The 17,913-nt window shown below is 42.4% G+C and overlaps 1 protein-coding gene across 4 annotated transcripts in view; it reads left to right on the forward strand.

Moving 5' to 3' along the window:
- The window catches only part of NRXN3 (neurexin 3), a gene marked incomplete at both ends in the record, with an annotated part of 989,746 nt that overhangs the window by 413,274 nt on the left and 558,559 nt on the right, over nucleotides 1-17,913 (forward strand). For all 4 annotated transcript variants that reach the window (XM_082484857.1, XM_082484858.1, XM_082484860.1 and 1 more), the window contains 3 exons: nucleotides 1,250-1,631; nucleotides 3,013-3,203; nucleotides 3,660-3,833. In XM_082484857.1, the coding sequence (XP_082340983.1) occupies nucleotides 1,250-1,631; nucleotides 3,013-3,203; nucleotides 3,660-3,833 (747 nt within the window). The remainder of the gene's footprint in view (nucleotides 1-1,249; nucleotides 1,632-3,012; nucleotides 3,204-3,659; nucleotides 3,834-17,913) is intronic.

Raw genomic sequence — 17,913 nt, forward strand, 5'->3', positions numbered from 1 at the left:
TTACTCACTCATGGGCAGCATTTTGCCCTTTCTTAAATATGTTTTCATAGAGGCATCATCGTTTCAGCTGAGGGGCTCAGCTGTGCCCTGTGGTGGGTCTGTTGCGGAGCCAGCCATGTCCAGCACGGGGCAGCCCCGGCCTCTCCTCACAGAGGCCACCCTGCAGCCAGCACCTCGCCACGTAAACTCAGCACAGCGCTGCAGAAAATTTCATGAGAGAAAATATAAAAGCATATTTGTAGCAGAGTTTGAATAATGGTTGTACATTGAATGATGAGAGAATGGTTAAATGTTGAGTAATTGTTCATTAATTTAATACTATTCCTGTTGTATACTAAATGGCACAGGGCCTGTGTACAAAGGATACTTGCTTGTGTGACCAAATAGTTAAAACTATCTTAATGCAGAACTACAGAGGACTAAAATAAGGTTGTTTGTAATGGTTTTAATTCTGATGTTGCCCGACTTCTCTTTGTACAGAAACTAGTCTTTTAACATGCAGTTGTAGTTCATCTGTCTGTGTGGGTTCTGTGTCCGTACTGATGCCTAGCACACTTACTGGAACACTTAAATGTACTTCAAGAGTAGTCCGATATATTTGGTATACTGAATAGCCTGAATATTTTAATTGAGAGGCTAAAATTCCTCACAATGTGGCAAATAGCCCAAGTGGTAAGTTGATGATTTAAATATATGGAGGGCTCTGCCTCTTGCATTCTTGTCCATTTCCTTTCTGCCGTGCTCTTTAAACAAGAGAAATAACATCAGGCACCAGGAGAAAACAGCAAAAGACATACTAGCAGGTTTATGACTGTTCTCACTTCTCTTTTTATATTAATCTATGTTTATTGAGTGTTTTCAGGAAGCACACTTGTAAGAGTTGTTTCAGAAGCATCTGAGTTGTTTGGCAGATGGACCATTGGAACAAATAGATCACTGTAGGCTTCAAGGGAGAGACCTAGTCTTCTTCACAGACAAGGAAGTCTGTGAAGCATAGGGAAAAATACAGGGCTTGCTGCCCATGGGCCTATAGTCCTGTCTTCTTTCTTCTGCCAGGTTTTGACAACTGCTAGACTCAAGCCTCTCCACCCAATCTATACGTTCTTTCTTATGCAAGCTGCTGAACAGTGATCAGATAGGACTAAGTTAGTACTGCTATTAGCCTGGGAACTGGAGGGTGAAGGGCTCCTTATAACCTGTTACTCATCCCTGGGCTTTCTGTATGTTCCTCCTTGTTTCTGTCCTTCAGGCACAATGGTTGGTGATCACACCCGCTTGGAGTTCCACAACATCGAGACAGGGATCATGACAGAGAAACGGTACATCTCTGTCATCCCTTCCAGCTTCATTGGCCACCTCCAGAGCCTCATGTTCAACGGGATGCTCTACATTGATCTGTGCAAGAATGGTGACATTGACTACTGCGAGCTGAAGGCACGCTTTGGTCTCCGCAACATTATAGCTGACCCTGTGACATTCAAGACCAAGAGCAGCTACCTGAGCTTGGCCACCTTGCAAGCTTATACATCCATGCACCTCTTCTTTCAGTTCAAGACCACCTCAGCTGATGGTTTCATCCTCTTTAACAGTGGTGACGGCAATGACTTTATTGCAGTTGAACTTGTCAAGGGGTAAGTGACTTTCTGCTATATTCTACCAGCTTAGTTATAGATAAACTTACTTATAGGTAAGCCTAAAATGCTTGCATAAAGAGAAATTCACCTTATATTCGTGCTTTCTCTGTTTGCTGAGGTGTATGACAAAGCTAGACGTAATTTAGACTTAAACACTGAAGCTTAAGACTCCTGATTTTATCACTGACTTCCCTTGTGACTGAGGGAAAGACAGTTTTACAGCATGAAACGTAGTTGTTTTGAGTTCTTCGATCTAGTTAGGCTAAGGTTTTGTCCTGTTACCCTTGCGGACTAGCACAGAGGAGGAAATGTGCTGGGGGCTCCGAGTCTCTCTTCCTCTTTTGTTTTTTGTGTTTTGTTTTTTTTTTTCCCTGTAACAGACTCATTGTGTTTCTACCACCTTCACTGAAGGAAATGAAGAGCATATAGGCTGCTGAATTTCTATTTCTGCTGGTGATGTTTGAGGAAAAGTGAGCTCAGCTTGCTTTTGAGCCACTATATTCTTTATACAAAACCAATAGCTTATTAAAAAAAAACAACTTTGTTAGCTGAACAGATTTTGATCTCTTGTCACAGTAGACGTTTGCCACAAATACAGTTTACTAATCCTGTTTATTTCAGTACAACTATAGTTCAATCTGTTTTATTTTTAACTTTGTATGTATTTCTGTAAGTGGGACATTGAGTAATAAAAAAAGCAAGTCACGGACTCCTGTTGCTCTGTTAAGAGTTGAATTTTGTTGTCTTTTTTTCCTTTCTAAGCAGAATATTTCTATTCCCAGGTGGATTTCTGTGTTTGAACTATATAAATAATTCAGGGTAACACTCCCATGACTTCAGTCTTCGTTAAAGTCTTTATTTTTTCCAAAAGCTTTGCTAATTGTTTTTCAGCTGTTTGAATAAGCCTAGAGTCTCATGTGAATTTTACTGCAATATTTTGAGTGAGTTTCCCAATTAATTTCTTAAGGGAGTTATTCAAAACTCGGAATGAATCTGTGGATTATATGCCCCAAATAAGCATACCTAGTGTTGCTCTCCAGTACACTTATTGATATTGCCAATTTTAAAAAATAAATATATGCACAGACAGTTTTGTGGATCTGCCAGAACTTTGTGAAAAAGAGCGATATTTATGGTTAGAATCTGATTACTCTAAATGTCGTCATCTCAAAATACTAATGCTTACACTTTCTTGGTGGAAAGGAAACAACTATATATTTTCAAATCAGTGGCTAATATTTTGGCTTACTAGAACTTTCTAACCCAGAGATACTTCACTTCATGACTTTTGTAAGTTAACTTATCAGCTCTGGTGAGAAAAAGGGTCAGTAACGCTGGAGTTGTACACAATTTTAACTAGTTCTTGCTTTGTTTACAGGTATATACACTATGTGTTTGACCTTGGAAATGGACCTAATGTTATCAAAGGCAACAGTGATCGTCCTCTTAATGACAACCAATGGCATAATGTCGTCATCACCAGAGATAACAGTAACACACACAGCCTAAAGGTGGACACTAAGATGGTCACTCAGGTTATCAATGGTGCCAAAAATCTGGATCTTAAAGGTAAATTCTAGAAAACTGTCAGTTTCCCCCTTTATTCTTGCAGGGCTCAACATGAGAAAGCTTGCAGAAACTATGCATTACAGAACAGTAAAACTGGAATTTGCTGATTTTGGCTTTCAATTTTGTTTTTCTCTTTCTCTGTTTGGCAACTTCCTGTAGCAGAATACTTTGTCATATTTTGCTTTTTCAGAAATGTATTGTCATACCACAGTTTTTCCTAGTTAAGAGACAATTACAAATATTTTTGTTGTTGTTCTTCTTTTTTTTGGGGGGGGTGGGGTGGTGTTGTTTTGTGGTTTGGGTTTTTTTGGGTGTGTCTTGCACAATGTCTTGCTCTGCTTTTCACTTTTTCTGAGCAGCTGTTCAGCTTGCTATATTCATGTTGGGTTGTGGGGGGAAGCCACCCTGGAAGATATGTAACTTCCTCCTTGTATGTTTTACCCCTTTCTCCTTTAGGTGATCTCTACATTGCTGGCCTAGCTCAAGGCATGTATAGCAACCTCCCAAAGCTGGTGGCCTCACGTGATGGATTTCAGGGCTGTCTAGCATCTGTGGACTTGAATGGCCGTCTGCCTGATCTAATCAATGATGCTCTGCACCGCAGTGGGCAGATTGAGCGTGGATGCGAAGGTATAATTGATTTCAGAGAAGTTCCCTCTCAAGCACTCCCCTCTTATTCCATTGCTCTCCCCTGTACATCTACTTGTCCACCTTACTGTCCATTTCATTAATTTGCTTTCATTGTGACATCGTTCACTACACTTATGTCTCCTAAATGCTCCCAAAGGCAGCTTAAGGATAGTTAGCTTCTGCAAGCAGCTTAGCAGCTGTTCTCTTGCTTAATCCGTCCCCTATGAGGTAGTTCCTCCAGTAGTGTAAAGGATAGTACTGGGATGGACTACTATTTACTAGTACTTTTCTCAAAGTGATTTATTAACATTAGAGTACTTTGAAAGAGATTCTGAGCCTTCATTTCACTTGTGCTTCAAGGCGCCCTTTTTTGGGATCCACAGAAGTCAGTATTTTGAAGACCAAGTAGAGGCAGGGGAAATGGGAGGTAGGAGGAACAGAAGAGTGAAGATCAGACTGAAACAGGAGTTCCTTTTTGAGGAGGTGGGTCTCCAGTGAAAGCACAGGCGGGCATTGTCTCTGCTGTCTGGAAAACCTTTCTCTTCTGTAGTTTCTCTTTTCCAGGGAGTTTAGAAACAAATGTGATGAGTGACTTTAAGTGTATAAATAGTACTGATTTCTTGAAGCTTCTTTAAATAATTTACTGTTCCTGCTAAGGTCCCATTAGTTGAAAGAGTGTTGACATTAGCAGCACTGACTCAGTAACATGCATATGGCATCAATTCCTAAAGCACTTGGGATAGTCACCGTCAAAACTCCCAAGGTTTTGCTCATTGGGTTAAATGAAAATCATCATTATGTCTTGCTCTGCTGAATACTAGTCTGTTGTGTTGGCTACTAGTCACTAGAGGAAGATAAGTTTTAACAGTAAAATTGTCTGGTACGCATATTTGCTAAAAAGATGAATGCCCTTAACTGATCCTTCAAGACAGGACTTCACAAACTGAAATTACTCCCTGATCATATTTCCCCACTGTGTCAAGATTACAGGTTACACCATCCTGAAGCCTTGCCACTTGTTGAGTCTGACCTTTCTTAGGATTGAAAGTATCATCTTAGTGCTATTTTTGAGTATTCATGAAACGCCAAACTGGCAGTCCAATTAAATCTGATCCCTTCCTTGTCTCCCAGTGTTTTGGTTAGCTGGGAGGTCCTGTGCCTCAGCCCTCCTTCCACACTCCCATAATAATACTCTGGTTTGTGAGAATTTTGTGTCCTGTCACAGGAGCTCACTCAATGTCAACTCCAATTTCACAGCATTGGTAAATATCCTGGCCTGTGGGTGCACATTGCTGTCTCATATTGAGCTGCTCATCAACCACCACCCACAAGTCCTTCTCCTCAGGGCTGCTCTCAATCCATTCTTTACCCAGCCCATATTTGTGCTTGGGATTGCCCTGATCCACATGCAGGAACGTGCACTTGGCCTTGTTGAACTTCATGAGATTGGCACAGGCCCACCTCTCAAGCCTATCCATGTCTCTCTGGATGGCATCCCTTCACTCCAGCATGTTGACTGCTCCACACAGCTTGGTGTCATTGGCAAACTTGCTGAGGGTGCACTCCATCCCACTGTCCCTGTCGCCAACATAGATGTTAAACAGTTCTGGTCCCAGCACCGACCCCTGAGGAACGCCACTCATCACTCCTCTCCACTTGGACATGGAGTTCTTGACCGCAACTCTTTGAGTGCGGCCATCCAGCCAGTTCCTTATCCCCTGAGTGGTCTTAGCAGGCCACCATATTTGTCAGACATGATTTGCCTTTAGTGAAGCCGTGTTGGCTGTCACAGATCACCTCCTTATTTTCCATTTGCCTTTGCATAGGAGGATCTGCTCCATGATCTTGCTGGGCCCAGAGGTGAAACTGTAGTTCCCTAGGTCTTCCTTTTCTTGCATTTTGAAAATAGGGGTTATATTTCTCCTTTTCCTCTTAGTGGGAACTTCACTGGACTGCCACAGCTTCTCAGATATGCTGGATAGTGGCATAGCAACATCATCAGCCAGTTCCCTCAGGACCTGCAGATGGATTTCATCAGGTCCCATGGATTTGTGCGCCTTCAGGTTCCTTAGATGGTCTTGAAGCTGATCTCCTACAGTGGGCAGTTCCTCGTTCTTCAAGTCCTTGCCTTGCCTATGACTTGGTCGGTCTGACTAGAGCTCTCGCCAGTGATGATTGAGGCAATAATGTCATTGAATACCTCAGTCTTCTCCATATTGTGGGTGATCAGGTCTCCCGTTTCCTTCTGGAGAGGGCTCACATTTTCCCTAGTCTTTCATTTTAATCACTGACATACCTGTCAAAGCTTTTATTTTTTTTATTGCCCTTGATGTCCCTGGCCAAATTTAATTCTATCTGAGCTTTAGCTTCCTAACCTGATCCCTGGCTGCTTGGACAATTTCTCTGTATTCCTCCCAGTCAACCTGTCCTTGCTTCCACCTTTGGTATGCTTCCTTTTTTTGTTTGAGGTTGTCCAGGAACTCCTTGTTCATCCATGCAGGCCTCCTGGTGTTTTTGCTTGACTTCCTCTTTGTTGGCATCCATTGCTCCTGAGCTTGAAGGAAGTGATCTTTTGAGCCAGCAATGTGCCCTTGTCGCCAAAAAGGCCAATGGAATCCTGGGCTGCATAGGGAAGAATGTGGCCAGTAGGTTGAGGGAGGTCATTCTCCCTCTCTACTCTGCACTGGTGAGGCCACAACTGGAATACTGTGTCCAGTTCTGGGCTCCCCAGTTCAAAAGGGACAGGGAACCGCTGGAGAGAGTCCAGCGAAGGGCAGCTAAGATGATTGAGGGCTTGGAGCATCTGTCTTATGAAGAAAGGCTGAGAGAGCTGGGACTCTTTAGCCTGGAGAAGAGAAGGCTGAGGGGAGACCTTATTATGGCATACAAGTATCTAAAGGGTGGGTTGAAGGAGGATGGAGCCAGGCTCTTTTCAATGGTTCCCAGTGACAGGATGAGGGGTAATGGGCACAAGTTAGAACACAGGAAGTTCCGTTCAAATACACGGAAAAACTTCTTTACAGTGAGGGTGACAGAGCACTGGAACAGGCTGCCCAGGGAGGTTTTGGAGTCCCCTTCTCTGGAGATTTTCAAGACCCTCCTGCATGCAGTCCTGAGTAATGTGCTCTAGGCAATCCTGCTTTAGCAGGGGAGTTGGACTAGATGATCTCTAGAGGTCCCTTCCAACTCAGAAAATTCTGTGATTCCATGAATAATAACCAGCTTCCTTGGGGCCCTCTTCCTTCCAGGGCTTTTTCCCATGGTACTTTGCCAAGCAGATCCCAGAAGAGGCCAAATCTACTAAATTCCAGGGTAGAAAGCTTGCTGTGTTCCCTTCTTGCTGCCCTGAGGATCTTGAACTCCACCATTTCATGCTCACTGCAGCCAAGGCAGTGCTTGAGCTTCATATTCCCCATCAGCGTCTCCTTGTTGGTGAGAACAAGGTCCAGCACAGCACCTGTCCTCATTGGCTCCTCTATCACTTGAAGAAGGAAGTTATTACTGACGCATTTCAGGTGCCTTCTGGATTGTTTATGCCCTGCTGTGTTGTCCCTCCAACAGATACCAGGGTTGTTTGAAGTCACCCAGGAGGACCAGGGCTTGTGAATGTGCGGCTGCTTCTATCTGTCTATAGAGGGTCTCATTCACTTGATCTTCTTTATCAGGTCACCTGTAGCAGACCCTCACTGTAATATCACCTGTCCCTGTTTTCCCTTTAATTATGACCCATAAGCTCTCAGTAGGCTCCTCATCCATCCCCAGGCAGAGCTGCATGCACTCCAGCTCGTCACTGACATAGAGGGTGACACCCCCTCCTTGTCTCCCCTGCCTGTCTTTCCTGAAGAGCCTGTATCTTTCCATTCCAACACTCTAGTCATAGGAGCCATCCCACCATGTGTCTGTGATGCCAATAAGATCATAGCCCTGCAGGTGTTCCCCATGCTATGCGTGTTTGCATAAAGGCATTTAAGTTGGGCCCCCAATGAAGCTGATTTACTGGCTGGAGTGGCTAGAATTCCTTTGTGCTGCACTCCAGGTGCTCTCCTGCTGACCTGTGATCCTCTTCCAGGCTCTGGGCATCTATTGTTGGCACTGGCATCAAACTGGTAGGAATGGGATGGATTGATGTTCCTCTCCCCTGGTGACTTTAGTTTAAAGCCCTCTTCGTGAGCTTGGCAAGCCTCTGACCAAAGATGCTCTTCCCCTTCTCTGACAGATGAACCTCATCAGCCCCCAGTAGACCTCATTTCTCAAAGCGAGTCTCATGGTCTAAGTAGCCAAACTCCTGGCTGTGGCACCAGTCCTGTAATCATTTGTTGGCTTGCCAGGTTTGACTGGCCCTTTCAAACCCCTTCAAAAAATCCATTTGGGTTTTTTTTTAAAATGTTTTTTCTGATTATCCTCGGTACTACATTGAAAGCTCTTTAATATTAGTGATTTCTGGTAATTCCTCTATTTAAAATTAGCTTAATCTGTTGGTTATATAGCCTGTATGTTATCTCTATTAGCTCTTCTCCTTCAGAGGACCACTCATTAGACTAATCTGTTGTTCTGTGTGTTGCTCAGGAACAGAATCGTAATGCTTTCCCGGAAGACTCTATTATTAGAGCTATGGTGTTTCCTTCTCCTGTACCCAGGATAGTGCTTTGATTTAGTGTGCTATTACCGAGGCTGTGTAATGTCATTGCCACTCCTAAAACATGTAATGTAGTGCTTACTTTGTCTAAGTGCCAACCTGGTATCAGCACAGCTGCTGCCTGAATGTACAGATTGGCTCACTGATAGAAATGTGAGTTCCCTTCTCTTCTAAGTCCTTCAAACAAGATTTGAAGTTGGAAAAAGACCTGAAAAACTGGGTGGGAAGGTCAATGACAGTCCTCGTTCTACCTTTGGAAAAACTTAATCTTGCAAATCAGTGCTCATGCTATCTCCCTGAACGGTCCCTGCTCAGTACCAAGGGAACTGCTGAAGAGGAAGCCATTCTCTTTGCCAACATGTTTAGAATTAGTAAAAAACTTGAGAATTAGGTCACCAGAAAGCTGTTCCATTTGTTTTTTTGAATCACAGCAATCCCCAAGGCTTCATCTTGCATCTTGACTGCTGCCTGCTGGTGCCTGTTCTTACAGTTACACTGGAAGTTACACTTATCTCCCCATTCTCTAAGGAAAGAAAAACTCTAAGTGTGTTTGGTCCTTATTTAAGTTTCCCTGTTTTGTTTCTGCCTGAAGTGATCCTGGTTGCGGTCTAACAATGTTTTGAAGGGCTGAAGTCCCAAATAGTTCTTGCTGTCTATGATATTGAAATGTGTTTGTAATAAACAATTGCAGGCTTTTGGAGTGAATAGTTGTGCTGTGTGTTGATTTGCAGGACACCTCCTTATTTCATCATGCAGGGCAGTGGGACCACGTACATGATGAGAACATGCATGCTTAAAGAAATGTCATTCCGTCCCCACGTAGGAATCTTGCCTTCCCAATGTGGTGCGAGAGAGATTTCTGCTAATGCTTGTCTCTTGTTGTGGCTTTACTTTCAGAAGCAGAGGAGATTATAAAGTGGCAGCTGTTTTCTCTGAAACTGTCAGTTTGATCTCAGGACAGAATCAAAGAATGTGGGGAGGAAGGAAGGCTCAAGAATAGTAGAATGCGAGATGTAGGTCAGCAGACAGAACTGTCCCACCTAAGACAGACCAGTACCATTACAAATGGGTGACATCATTGCATCCCGTTTGCATTTGTTATCTCTATTCATCTATTTCAGTACCCTATTCCATACCACCAATTAAGATTCAGAAGTTTTAATAGGAAAATAATATTCTTTATTGTCTTGTTTCTACCACTACCTCCTTTTATTAGGTTTGAGCAAGCTGTTGAACTTTCTTGGCCACATTGTTCCTCTTACGTCCTCAAGCATAATTCGGCCTTGCTGTGCACCAAAGCACAAACCTACCATGTTATACAATTAGCTGCGTTCCAACGATGGGCAAGTCAGTGCTCCTATTTGAGTAGGAGCAGGAAGCACTTTCAATAGAAACTATACTTATATGAGAGCTTTTTCTTCAGGACCTGGAGGATCCCCAAGCATTCTTAGGCCATATATAGGAGTCATTAACTGAAATGCAGGCATTCTTGAGACTGAAAGTGGCTGGTGTTTAATAGTGTATAGTAGTGCTAAAAGAAAATAAAAAAAAAGGCAGTTTAAGACCTAAGGCAAGAATTACTTTATCTCTGATTGTCTATTGGTTTTAGTCCTATAATTTCTTTAAATTATCTGTGCTGGGATTTGTTTAGGATAGCACAGCTAAGTAACGTCTTTAACCCGTTTGTAAGCTGAAGTGTCAAATTCCTTTTGCATTATGTAGCTATCTTGTGTGCTGTACAAACTTAAGGTTTCAGCTTTTGAAGTCTGCCACTCAATCAGCAGTGTGCTAGACAAGATGATAGCTGCCACACAGACCTGTTTTATGTTTTGATGTGTCGTGTAGGACCACCTCTTTTGGCAAAGAATTCTATGGGTGATTATCTGGAAGAAGAGAACCCAAAAGTGTCTCAAATGTCCAATGAGCCCATGGAATTAAAGCTCCACACCACACACCCCTTCTTTTTTGCATGTGGTGGTCTGGTTTATTTTTATTGCTCTTTTGCTATTGCTGCATTTCTGATTTTTTCAGAACCAACAGCCAGCTCTTCATTGATCTTGAAGGTCTGGTAAGATCTGTAGTGGCAGCTTGTGTTTCCCTGGAAGGTATTTTGCAAAGCCAGAAACCTTCTTGCTGCCTTGTGTGTAAAATCTGTTCTGGATTGATGTACTACACACAATTGTGAGAAGAATGAAGTGTCAGGATAATGACATTATACCAATATATTTATCCATTTCCTCAGAGTATCTTTAGCTGTCATCCTAACTGCAGCTTTCATCACTATCTTTTATGGAACCAGAGGGCCCTTCCCCCTACCACCACCCAAACAAAGGGGTTCATGAGAAGGCCTGAGAGAAAAGGTAAAAAAGATAGGGAAGCGGTCAAGACTTAAATAGTTCTTGTGTCAGTGTTGAGTCAGGCTACCAAACACTCTGAAGAGACAAAGTCAGTTCTCAGAAAGGAATTGATGTTGGGCCCACTTCTACTGGAAGCTTGCAGGTGAGCTTGGCACCTACTTGGGGCCTTGCTCGCCCCACCCCTAAAATAGGTGCAGGGTACTCATCTGTTTGCAATGAGAGTATGAAATTCAACTATGTCTTGCAGAGCACTTTGAAGTAGTGGTTGGAGGTCCCTAGAGATGAGTAAAGCATTAGAAACTGAAGAAAAAAAGCCCTCTATCATCACCTGGTCCTCTTCAGTCTTCAGCTCAACAGCCTGTGGGCTGTGACTAGAAATTTTTATACAGCTCCTGAGTTTGAGTAATACGTGCTATTTCCATTTCTTTGTCAGACATACACAGCTTGAGAGAAAAGATGTCTGCACTGCAGTGTGTATGCAAGAGTTGGAGGATAGAAGAAATTGTTCCATGTGACCTCCTTTCCCTCCTTGAAAGTAAACCAATTTAAACCTTGGATCAGCTCCTTCTTGATTCTAGACTTCTGAAATCAATTCTTTTCACTGAGCACTTCATTCCTGGTCTTACTTCTAGATGAATTGATCAGTTTATTCCATCCAGAAAAATCAAGACTGGGTGACTCAATGCGTTTTCTCCCCTGGTCCTGGAAGAAGTTAAGCAGATGTCCAACCATTTGTGGAGTTTAAAGCTGTTGCCCTAAATATTAATGAGTACTCCCTGCATTTGGAGTGTTTTCTCACCTCTTTATTAGTTTGCCATATGTTCTCCTGTGTTTTCCTTTCCTTTATTTGAACATCCTTATGCTGCTTACCATGGGCACTAGAGCTATCTGAAATTCAGCTGCGCGTTCTAAATACTCGCATTCACCCCATCCTGCCCCCAGCCAAACAAACCTAACAGCAATGGTTAAAGAACATGGTATTTCTTTTACAAAGCAGTTTTCTATGTGCTTTAGAGATGTGGCTTCTTCCTCTCCTCCTCTTCACCTTTCTTCATCTGTTCCACTGATAACAGCTTCTCACAAAGGAGAGTGATTATTACTAAACTGGCTGACACTGTTCCAGATGTTTTGGGAATTTTTTGGTCCTAATTTAATCTTCTTCCTGCACTAAAATCATAATCTTGTGCTACTTTCCATGAAATATTATAGTTAACCTTTGGAATTCACTGGTGCATGAAAAGCATGAATGACACATACAGGCTGGATAATCAGAAATGCATTTTGCATATTAAGCTGTATGTGGAAAAAAGAATATCTAATCTCATGCTTAAAATCTCACAGCAGGATAATGTCAGAAAGGATTTCACCCTTCATCTGCTCAGTAGTGAAACTTCAACTCCGGTGATACTTCACTTTCTCTGTGGAATCAAAGGTTTCATTGAAATGAAATTTCATCAATTTCAAATCATTGAGGAGAGGAGCATTATTTTACTCCATGATGGTTTGACAGCTCTCCTGTTCTTTATGCTTTTGCATTCCATTGTCACAGTGCTACTGGAATTATGGAAGAAATATAGGCTTTGCTCCAGCTCAGCTACAAAGAAGATGAGCAGGGCAGTTAGGAAAAACGCTTGTTTGTTCCACTGAAATTACTTTGTTAGAGTTTGTGTCGAAGAAGTAGCATGGAGAAATGCAACCTCCTCCTCTTTGCATCCCTCCCCTTTCTTTTGCATTTTGTTTGAAGAGCTCTGGGGATTTTGTGGATCTATGTAGTAGAGCAATTCCAGAAGAGGTAAGAAAAATTTGACTCCCGCAAAAGGGAAGGTAATTGCCATCTTGAGTCATTTGTGGACTGTAAAACAACAGCAAAGATTCAAAATGTAGAATTCATAGGAACCATAGGAAATGGCATGTATACATGCCAGTTCTAATTTATTGGGCTGTAAATGTAAAAGGAGAAAATGGGAGAAAGGGAGAGCTACCAATATGTCTTCAATATCAGCTGTGATATTAGAACTTTCTAAGAACAGGAGGTCATAAGGGTGAGTATGCACTTCTTAAATAGCCATCTTTTGAGCAATGAGGTCAGTGATTTGTTGTTTTGTTGTTCCCATTGTGCTGTATAATAGAAATAAGTAAATGTCAGTGGCAAGGGATTCAGGAGCTGCTGCCTATACTCCTATCTTTGTCCTCTGCTTTTTCCATGCTGAAAGAGAAAACTTAGAATCGAGGTATAACACATCAAAAAATCTATGTGGCTTCCTTGTGAACTGGACTCCATTTAAAAAAAAAAAAAAAACAAAACCAAACCCAAATCTTGTGCCTAAATGAAAAAACATCAGTGGTATTGTTTTGGTTTACTTTTTTAATGCTGTGCAATTTTCAGAAAGTGCACTTGGATCTTCAGTCAGTCAGACTTGGTAGATTTATGATTCTCTTTTGCCATGTGGACTATGATTTGACCACAGATAACAAGATCATTCCCACCTAGGTGAAAGAGTGAGCTTGTTCTACTGTCGTTTCTGTTGATTGCTCTGAGATTGATGAAAATTATATGGGTCTAAAGCCTGAGCTGTCTCTTTGCTTGTTGATGCAAGTTTTCTTAAGGATGTCTTGAAATCTGTGAGCAGTCAACAGCTTGTGAGGGGGGCAAAGTTTTACTGTTGCTTATCTAGTGTCAAGTTCAATTCTTGGGATAAACAGAGGTTGTCATCTTCCAGAGTTATCAATCCCCTGTGGATTCCTGGCAATAAATCTACTTTGGACAAACAGCCAGGGCAATCTGTGCTTTTATGAGAGACAGAAGATTTAAGTTCAGATCGCAAGCCTGGATGTAGAAACAAAAGAAAAATATTCTTGACTAATGTGCTGAAAGTCAAATAGATTTTTTTACTTAAATGGATTCTAAGTATTTCTCAAATGAGACAAAATCTCTCTCAAATTATCAGTAAATGCTGAGAGATGGGTGTTAAGAATGTGATATTTTTTTCCTTTTCTTTTTACTATCTGTAAATTCTGTGATCTCATGTGTGTGAATGAAATGCATTTCCTCTCTCTTGTATGTGGTTTTGTTATCTGTTGCTTGGTTGAGCTAAGGTAGCCGTGTCCCTCTGTGTCCTTGTTGCTTACATTATCATTCCTGCATGTATTGATTGTGTGCATTGGCTGTGATGGTTATACAAATTGCTTTTATTTATCTAAAGTGATGTGACCCTGGTTTATCTGCCTTTATACTAACCTGTTTATTGTTTTTGCTTTTGTTTTGTTTTGTTTTTTAATTTTTTGCTAACAAAGTTGAGTTGACCAAAGCTGACCTGCAAGGTAGAGAAGGTTCTTTTTCCCCATAACTGGTTTGAACTGAAAGATGCTTTTATGTAACATTTGGTGCCTTTTACTGGATGCAGTCACACCTCTGAGACAGGAATAAAATGACAAACCCCAGCTCCTCTGGAGGGGATATCTGGGTTGAAGAAAGACGTGGCAAACAATGGAGGTGTTTTTTGTTGACCTGGGGGGTTTGACTGTATCAATCTCTGAATATCCATAACAGCACAGGTTGATTTCCTGAAATGCCTAATGGTCTTTCAGGCAAATAGCTGCTGTGTATAGAGACATAGAAGGCCCTCAGAGCTTTACAAAACAAAAAGCTGACTTGGATTCTTCAGTACTGATCTTAAGGAGTGAGACTGGGATGTAAAAGCTAGTTTTATAACTTAGACTTTGGAAAAAAAAACCCAACCAACAAAAACCACAGAAATAACTTTCTGGAATTTCAGTTAAAACAAACAAACAAACAAACAAAAACAAACAAAAGAAAACAAGAAAACCCCACAAACAAAAAACCCACAAACTATTAACTACAAATTCCCTCAGTATTTAGATGGCATTTTACAAGCCATAATTGATCAAGCATATGAGCGGTCATGCCTGATGCTTTTGTACCTGCTAATTTTTCTACCTCTCGTAGGTCTTTTTTAGAGCCTTTTATTGGATAGTCTCTGATTTTTACAAAGCAGATAGGTCCCTCTCATGATGTTGATCCTCACATGAAAAGGGATCAATCAATGGTGTTTGAGGTTGCCAAAAGGTTGAGGACTATGTGGATATGTTAAAGTACTAAAGCTACTCAAGTGAAAGCCATTAAAGAGACTGAGGGTAGCTTCAGTAGAAAAGGGGGGGGGGGGGGGGGGGGGAATTGGGAGAAACTAAGCCATTTTCCTTGAAGAGGAGAGGCCAGATAGTAATTGAGAACATGCCACTTGAATTACAGAGAGATGATGGGGTAAAGAGTGCTGACAGAAAACCAGTTTGATGAAGGCTAATTCTTGGGAGACATATAATGAAGGAGGGATTAATGGTACAATTACATATGAATACCCTATTTCTCTGGGACATGAGTGAGGAAACCTGCTTGGAAATGAATACGACTTTGATACTAGTATAACTGGAGAGATGTTTTCCATGCCGTTGAAAGTCTATCCCTTTAAACATGATAGTGAAAGTATACTTTCCAACTCATCTAGAGATACTGCAATATAGAGTACAAATTAATTTGTTTCTGAATGTTGTGGAAGTTTAAGAACATCTTCCTTATTTTTAATGGAAGAGGAGAGAATGGTCTGAGGTATAAGGGTTTAGTCTTAGGTTTTGTTGTGGGAGAAAACATGTAGGGTGTTCCTGTTTCATTCTCTGAGACAGAGACGACTTCCCAACATTTTCCATATCGCTGGGATTAGGTTTTTGTGGCTTTAATCGTAAACTCCTTTTCTATTCACTGTGTTTACTGTCAAGACCTGGTGACATTGCTGACCTGATCTAATGCGATAGATGCAATTTTCAAATTAAAATATTCCTGTTCCATATTCCAGGTGTAGGCAGGTATCAATTACCTTTGCTTCAGAATATCACCTGTGTTTTTAGGTAGGGCTTGGCATTCTGCAGCTCAGTAGAAAAGGATAAAATATATTTTGAGGATCCAAGGAAATTTTAATGGGTGAACAGTTTATCGCTGTAGCAGTTGTTAATAGACAGAAGCATATTAGGAGGCACCTGCTAGCCCAAGAGATAAAGATACAGACAGCCTGGGAGAATTTTAGCCCTTTGATGTATATGAAACATTGAATCTGAAAGATTTGACAGCCTAGAGGTAGGCAGAAGTTAGTGTGATGTGTTGTGCTCTGTGCATGTGGAGCATCTCACTGCAACCACATTTTGTCGGCATCTCTGGCCTATTCCCAGCTGTAAAAAGTTGCAGTACTCTGTCTTACAGTGGTTAGGGATTTAGAGAGTATTAGGTGCTGCCTCTAGGGGATTTCTGAAGTTTATGTAAATGAAAGTGGTAAAGGATGAGATTTGAAAAAATAGGAAGGATATGTGGGCTGGGACCGATGCAAGGAGAAAAAGCATACTGGAAGTACACTGGAGTGTAAATCACTTTAGGATTAAGGTGTTCTGTGCTATCCATTCAAACTGTGGCAGAGAATTTGGGACATGCATTAGACATCAACAAGTATTGTGTCTCTCTGGCCACAGTCTCTGTTTTTCCTCTCTAATCACTTCTGTGTCCATCAGAATACCTGCCCAGGAGTTCCTGCTTGATTTTTTTTTGATGCCCATTGAAGTGGATGAAGCATGAAGAGGTCCCAGAACAGATTTGTTTGTTATTTTGATTGTTCCAGAGTCCTCAGAACCTAAAGGCTTGTCACAACTGTGAACATTATTCCAGCTGAAGCTCATATTGTTACAGAAGTTATAGAATCATAGAATGGTTTAGGTTGGAAAGGACCTTGAAGATCATCGAGTTCCAACCCCCCTGCCATAGGCAGGGACACCTCTCACTAGACCACGTTGCCCAAGGCCACATCCAGCCTGGCCTTGAACACCTCCAGGGATGAGGCCTCAACAACCTCTCTGGGCAACCTGTTCCAGTGCCTTACCACCCTCAAAGTGAAAAATTTCTTCTTAATGTTTAATCTGAACCTGCCCTCTTCTAGTTTAAAGCCATTCCCCCTTGTCCTATCGCTACCTGCCCTAGTAAAAAGTCCTTCCCCAGCTCTCCTGTAGGTCCCCTTTAGGTACTGGAAGGCCGCAATAAGATCTCCCCGGATCCTTCTCTTCTCCAGGCTGAACAGCCCCAACTCTCTCAGCCTCTCCTCATAGGAGAAGTGCTCCAGCCCTCAGATCATCCTCGTGGCTCTCCTCTGGACACGCTCCAGCAGGTCTAGGTCCTTCTTATGTTGGGAACTCCAGAGCTGGATGCAGTACTCCCCGTGGGGTCTCACAAGAGTGGAGTAGAGAGGCAGAATCACCTCCTTTGACCTGCTGGCCACACTTGTTTTGATGCAGCCCAGGATACAGTTGGCCTTCTGGGCTGCGATTGCACATTGCTGGCTCATGTTGAGCTTCTCATCAATCAGCACACCCAGGTCCTTCCTCCTCAGGGCTGCTCTCCAGCCATTCCCCGCCAAGCCTGTATTTGTGCTTGGGATTGCCCCGACCCAGATGTAGGACCTTGCACTTGGCCTTGTTGAACTTCATGAGATTGGCACAGGCCCACCTCTGCAGCCTGTCCAGGTCCCTCTGGATGGCATCCCTTCCCTCCAGCAAGTTGACTGCTCCACACAGCTTGGTGTCATTGGCAAACTTGCTGAGGGTGCACTCCATCCCACTGTCCATGTCACCAACATAGATGTTAAACAGTTCTGGTCCCAGCACCGACCCCTGAGGAACGCCACTCATCACTGCTCTCCGCTTGGACATTGAGCTGTTGACCGCACCTGTTTGAGTGCAACCGTTCAGCCAGTTCTTTATCCACTGAGTGGTCCATTTGTCAAATCCATGTCTCTTCAATTTAGAGACCAGGATATTGTGTGGGACAGTGTAAAACGCTTTGCACAAATCCAAGTAGATGACATCAGTTGGTCTTCCCTTGTCCACTGCCACTGTAACCCCTTTGTAGAAGGCCACCAAATTTGTCAGGCATGACTTGCCCTTGTTGAAGCAATGCTGGCTGTCACCAATCACCTCCTTGTTTTCTATGTGCCTCAGCAGAGTTTCCAGGAGAATCCACTCCATGATCTTGCCAGGC

This window comes from Vanellus vanellus (assembly GCF_965231255.1).
Source record: "Vanellus vanellus genome assembly, chromosome: 6".
Lineage (NCBI taxonomy): Eukaryota > Metazoa > Chordata > Aves > Charadriiformes > Charadriidae > Vanellus > Vanellus vanellus.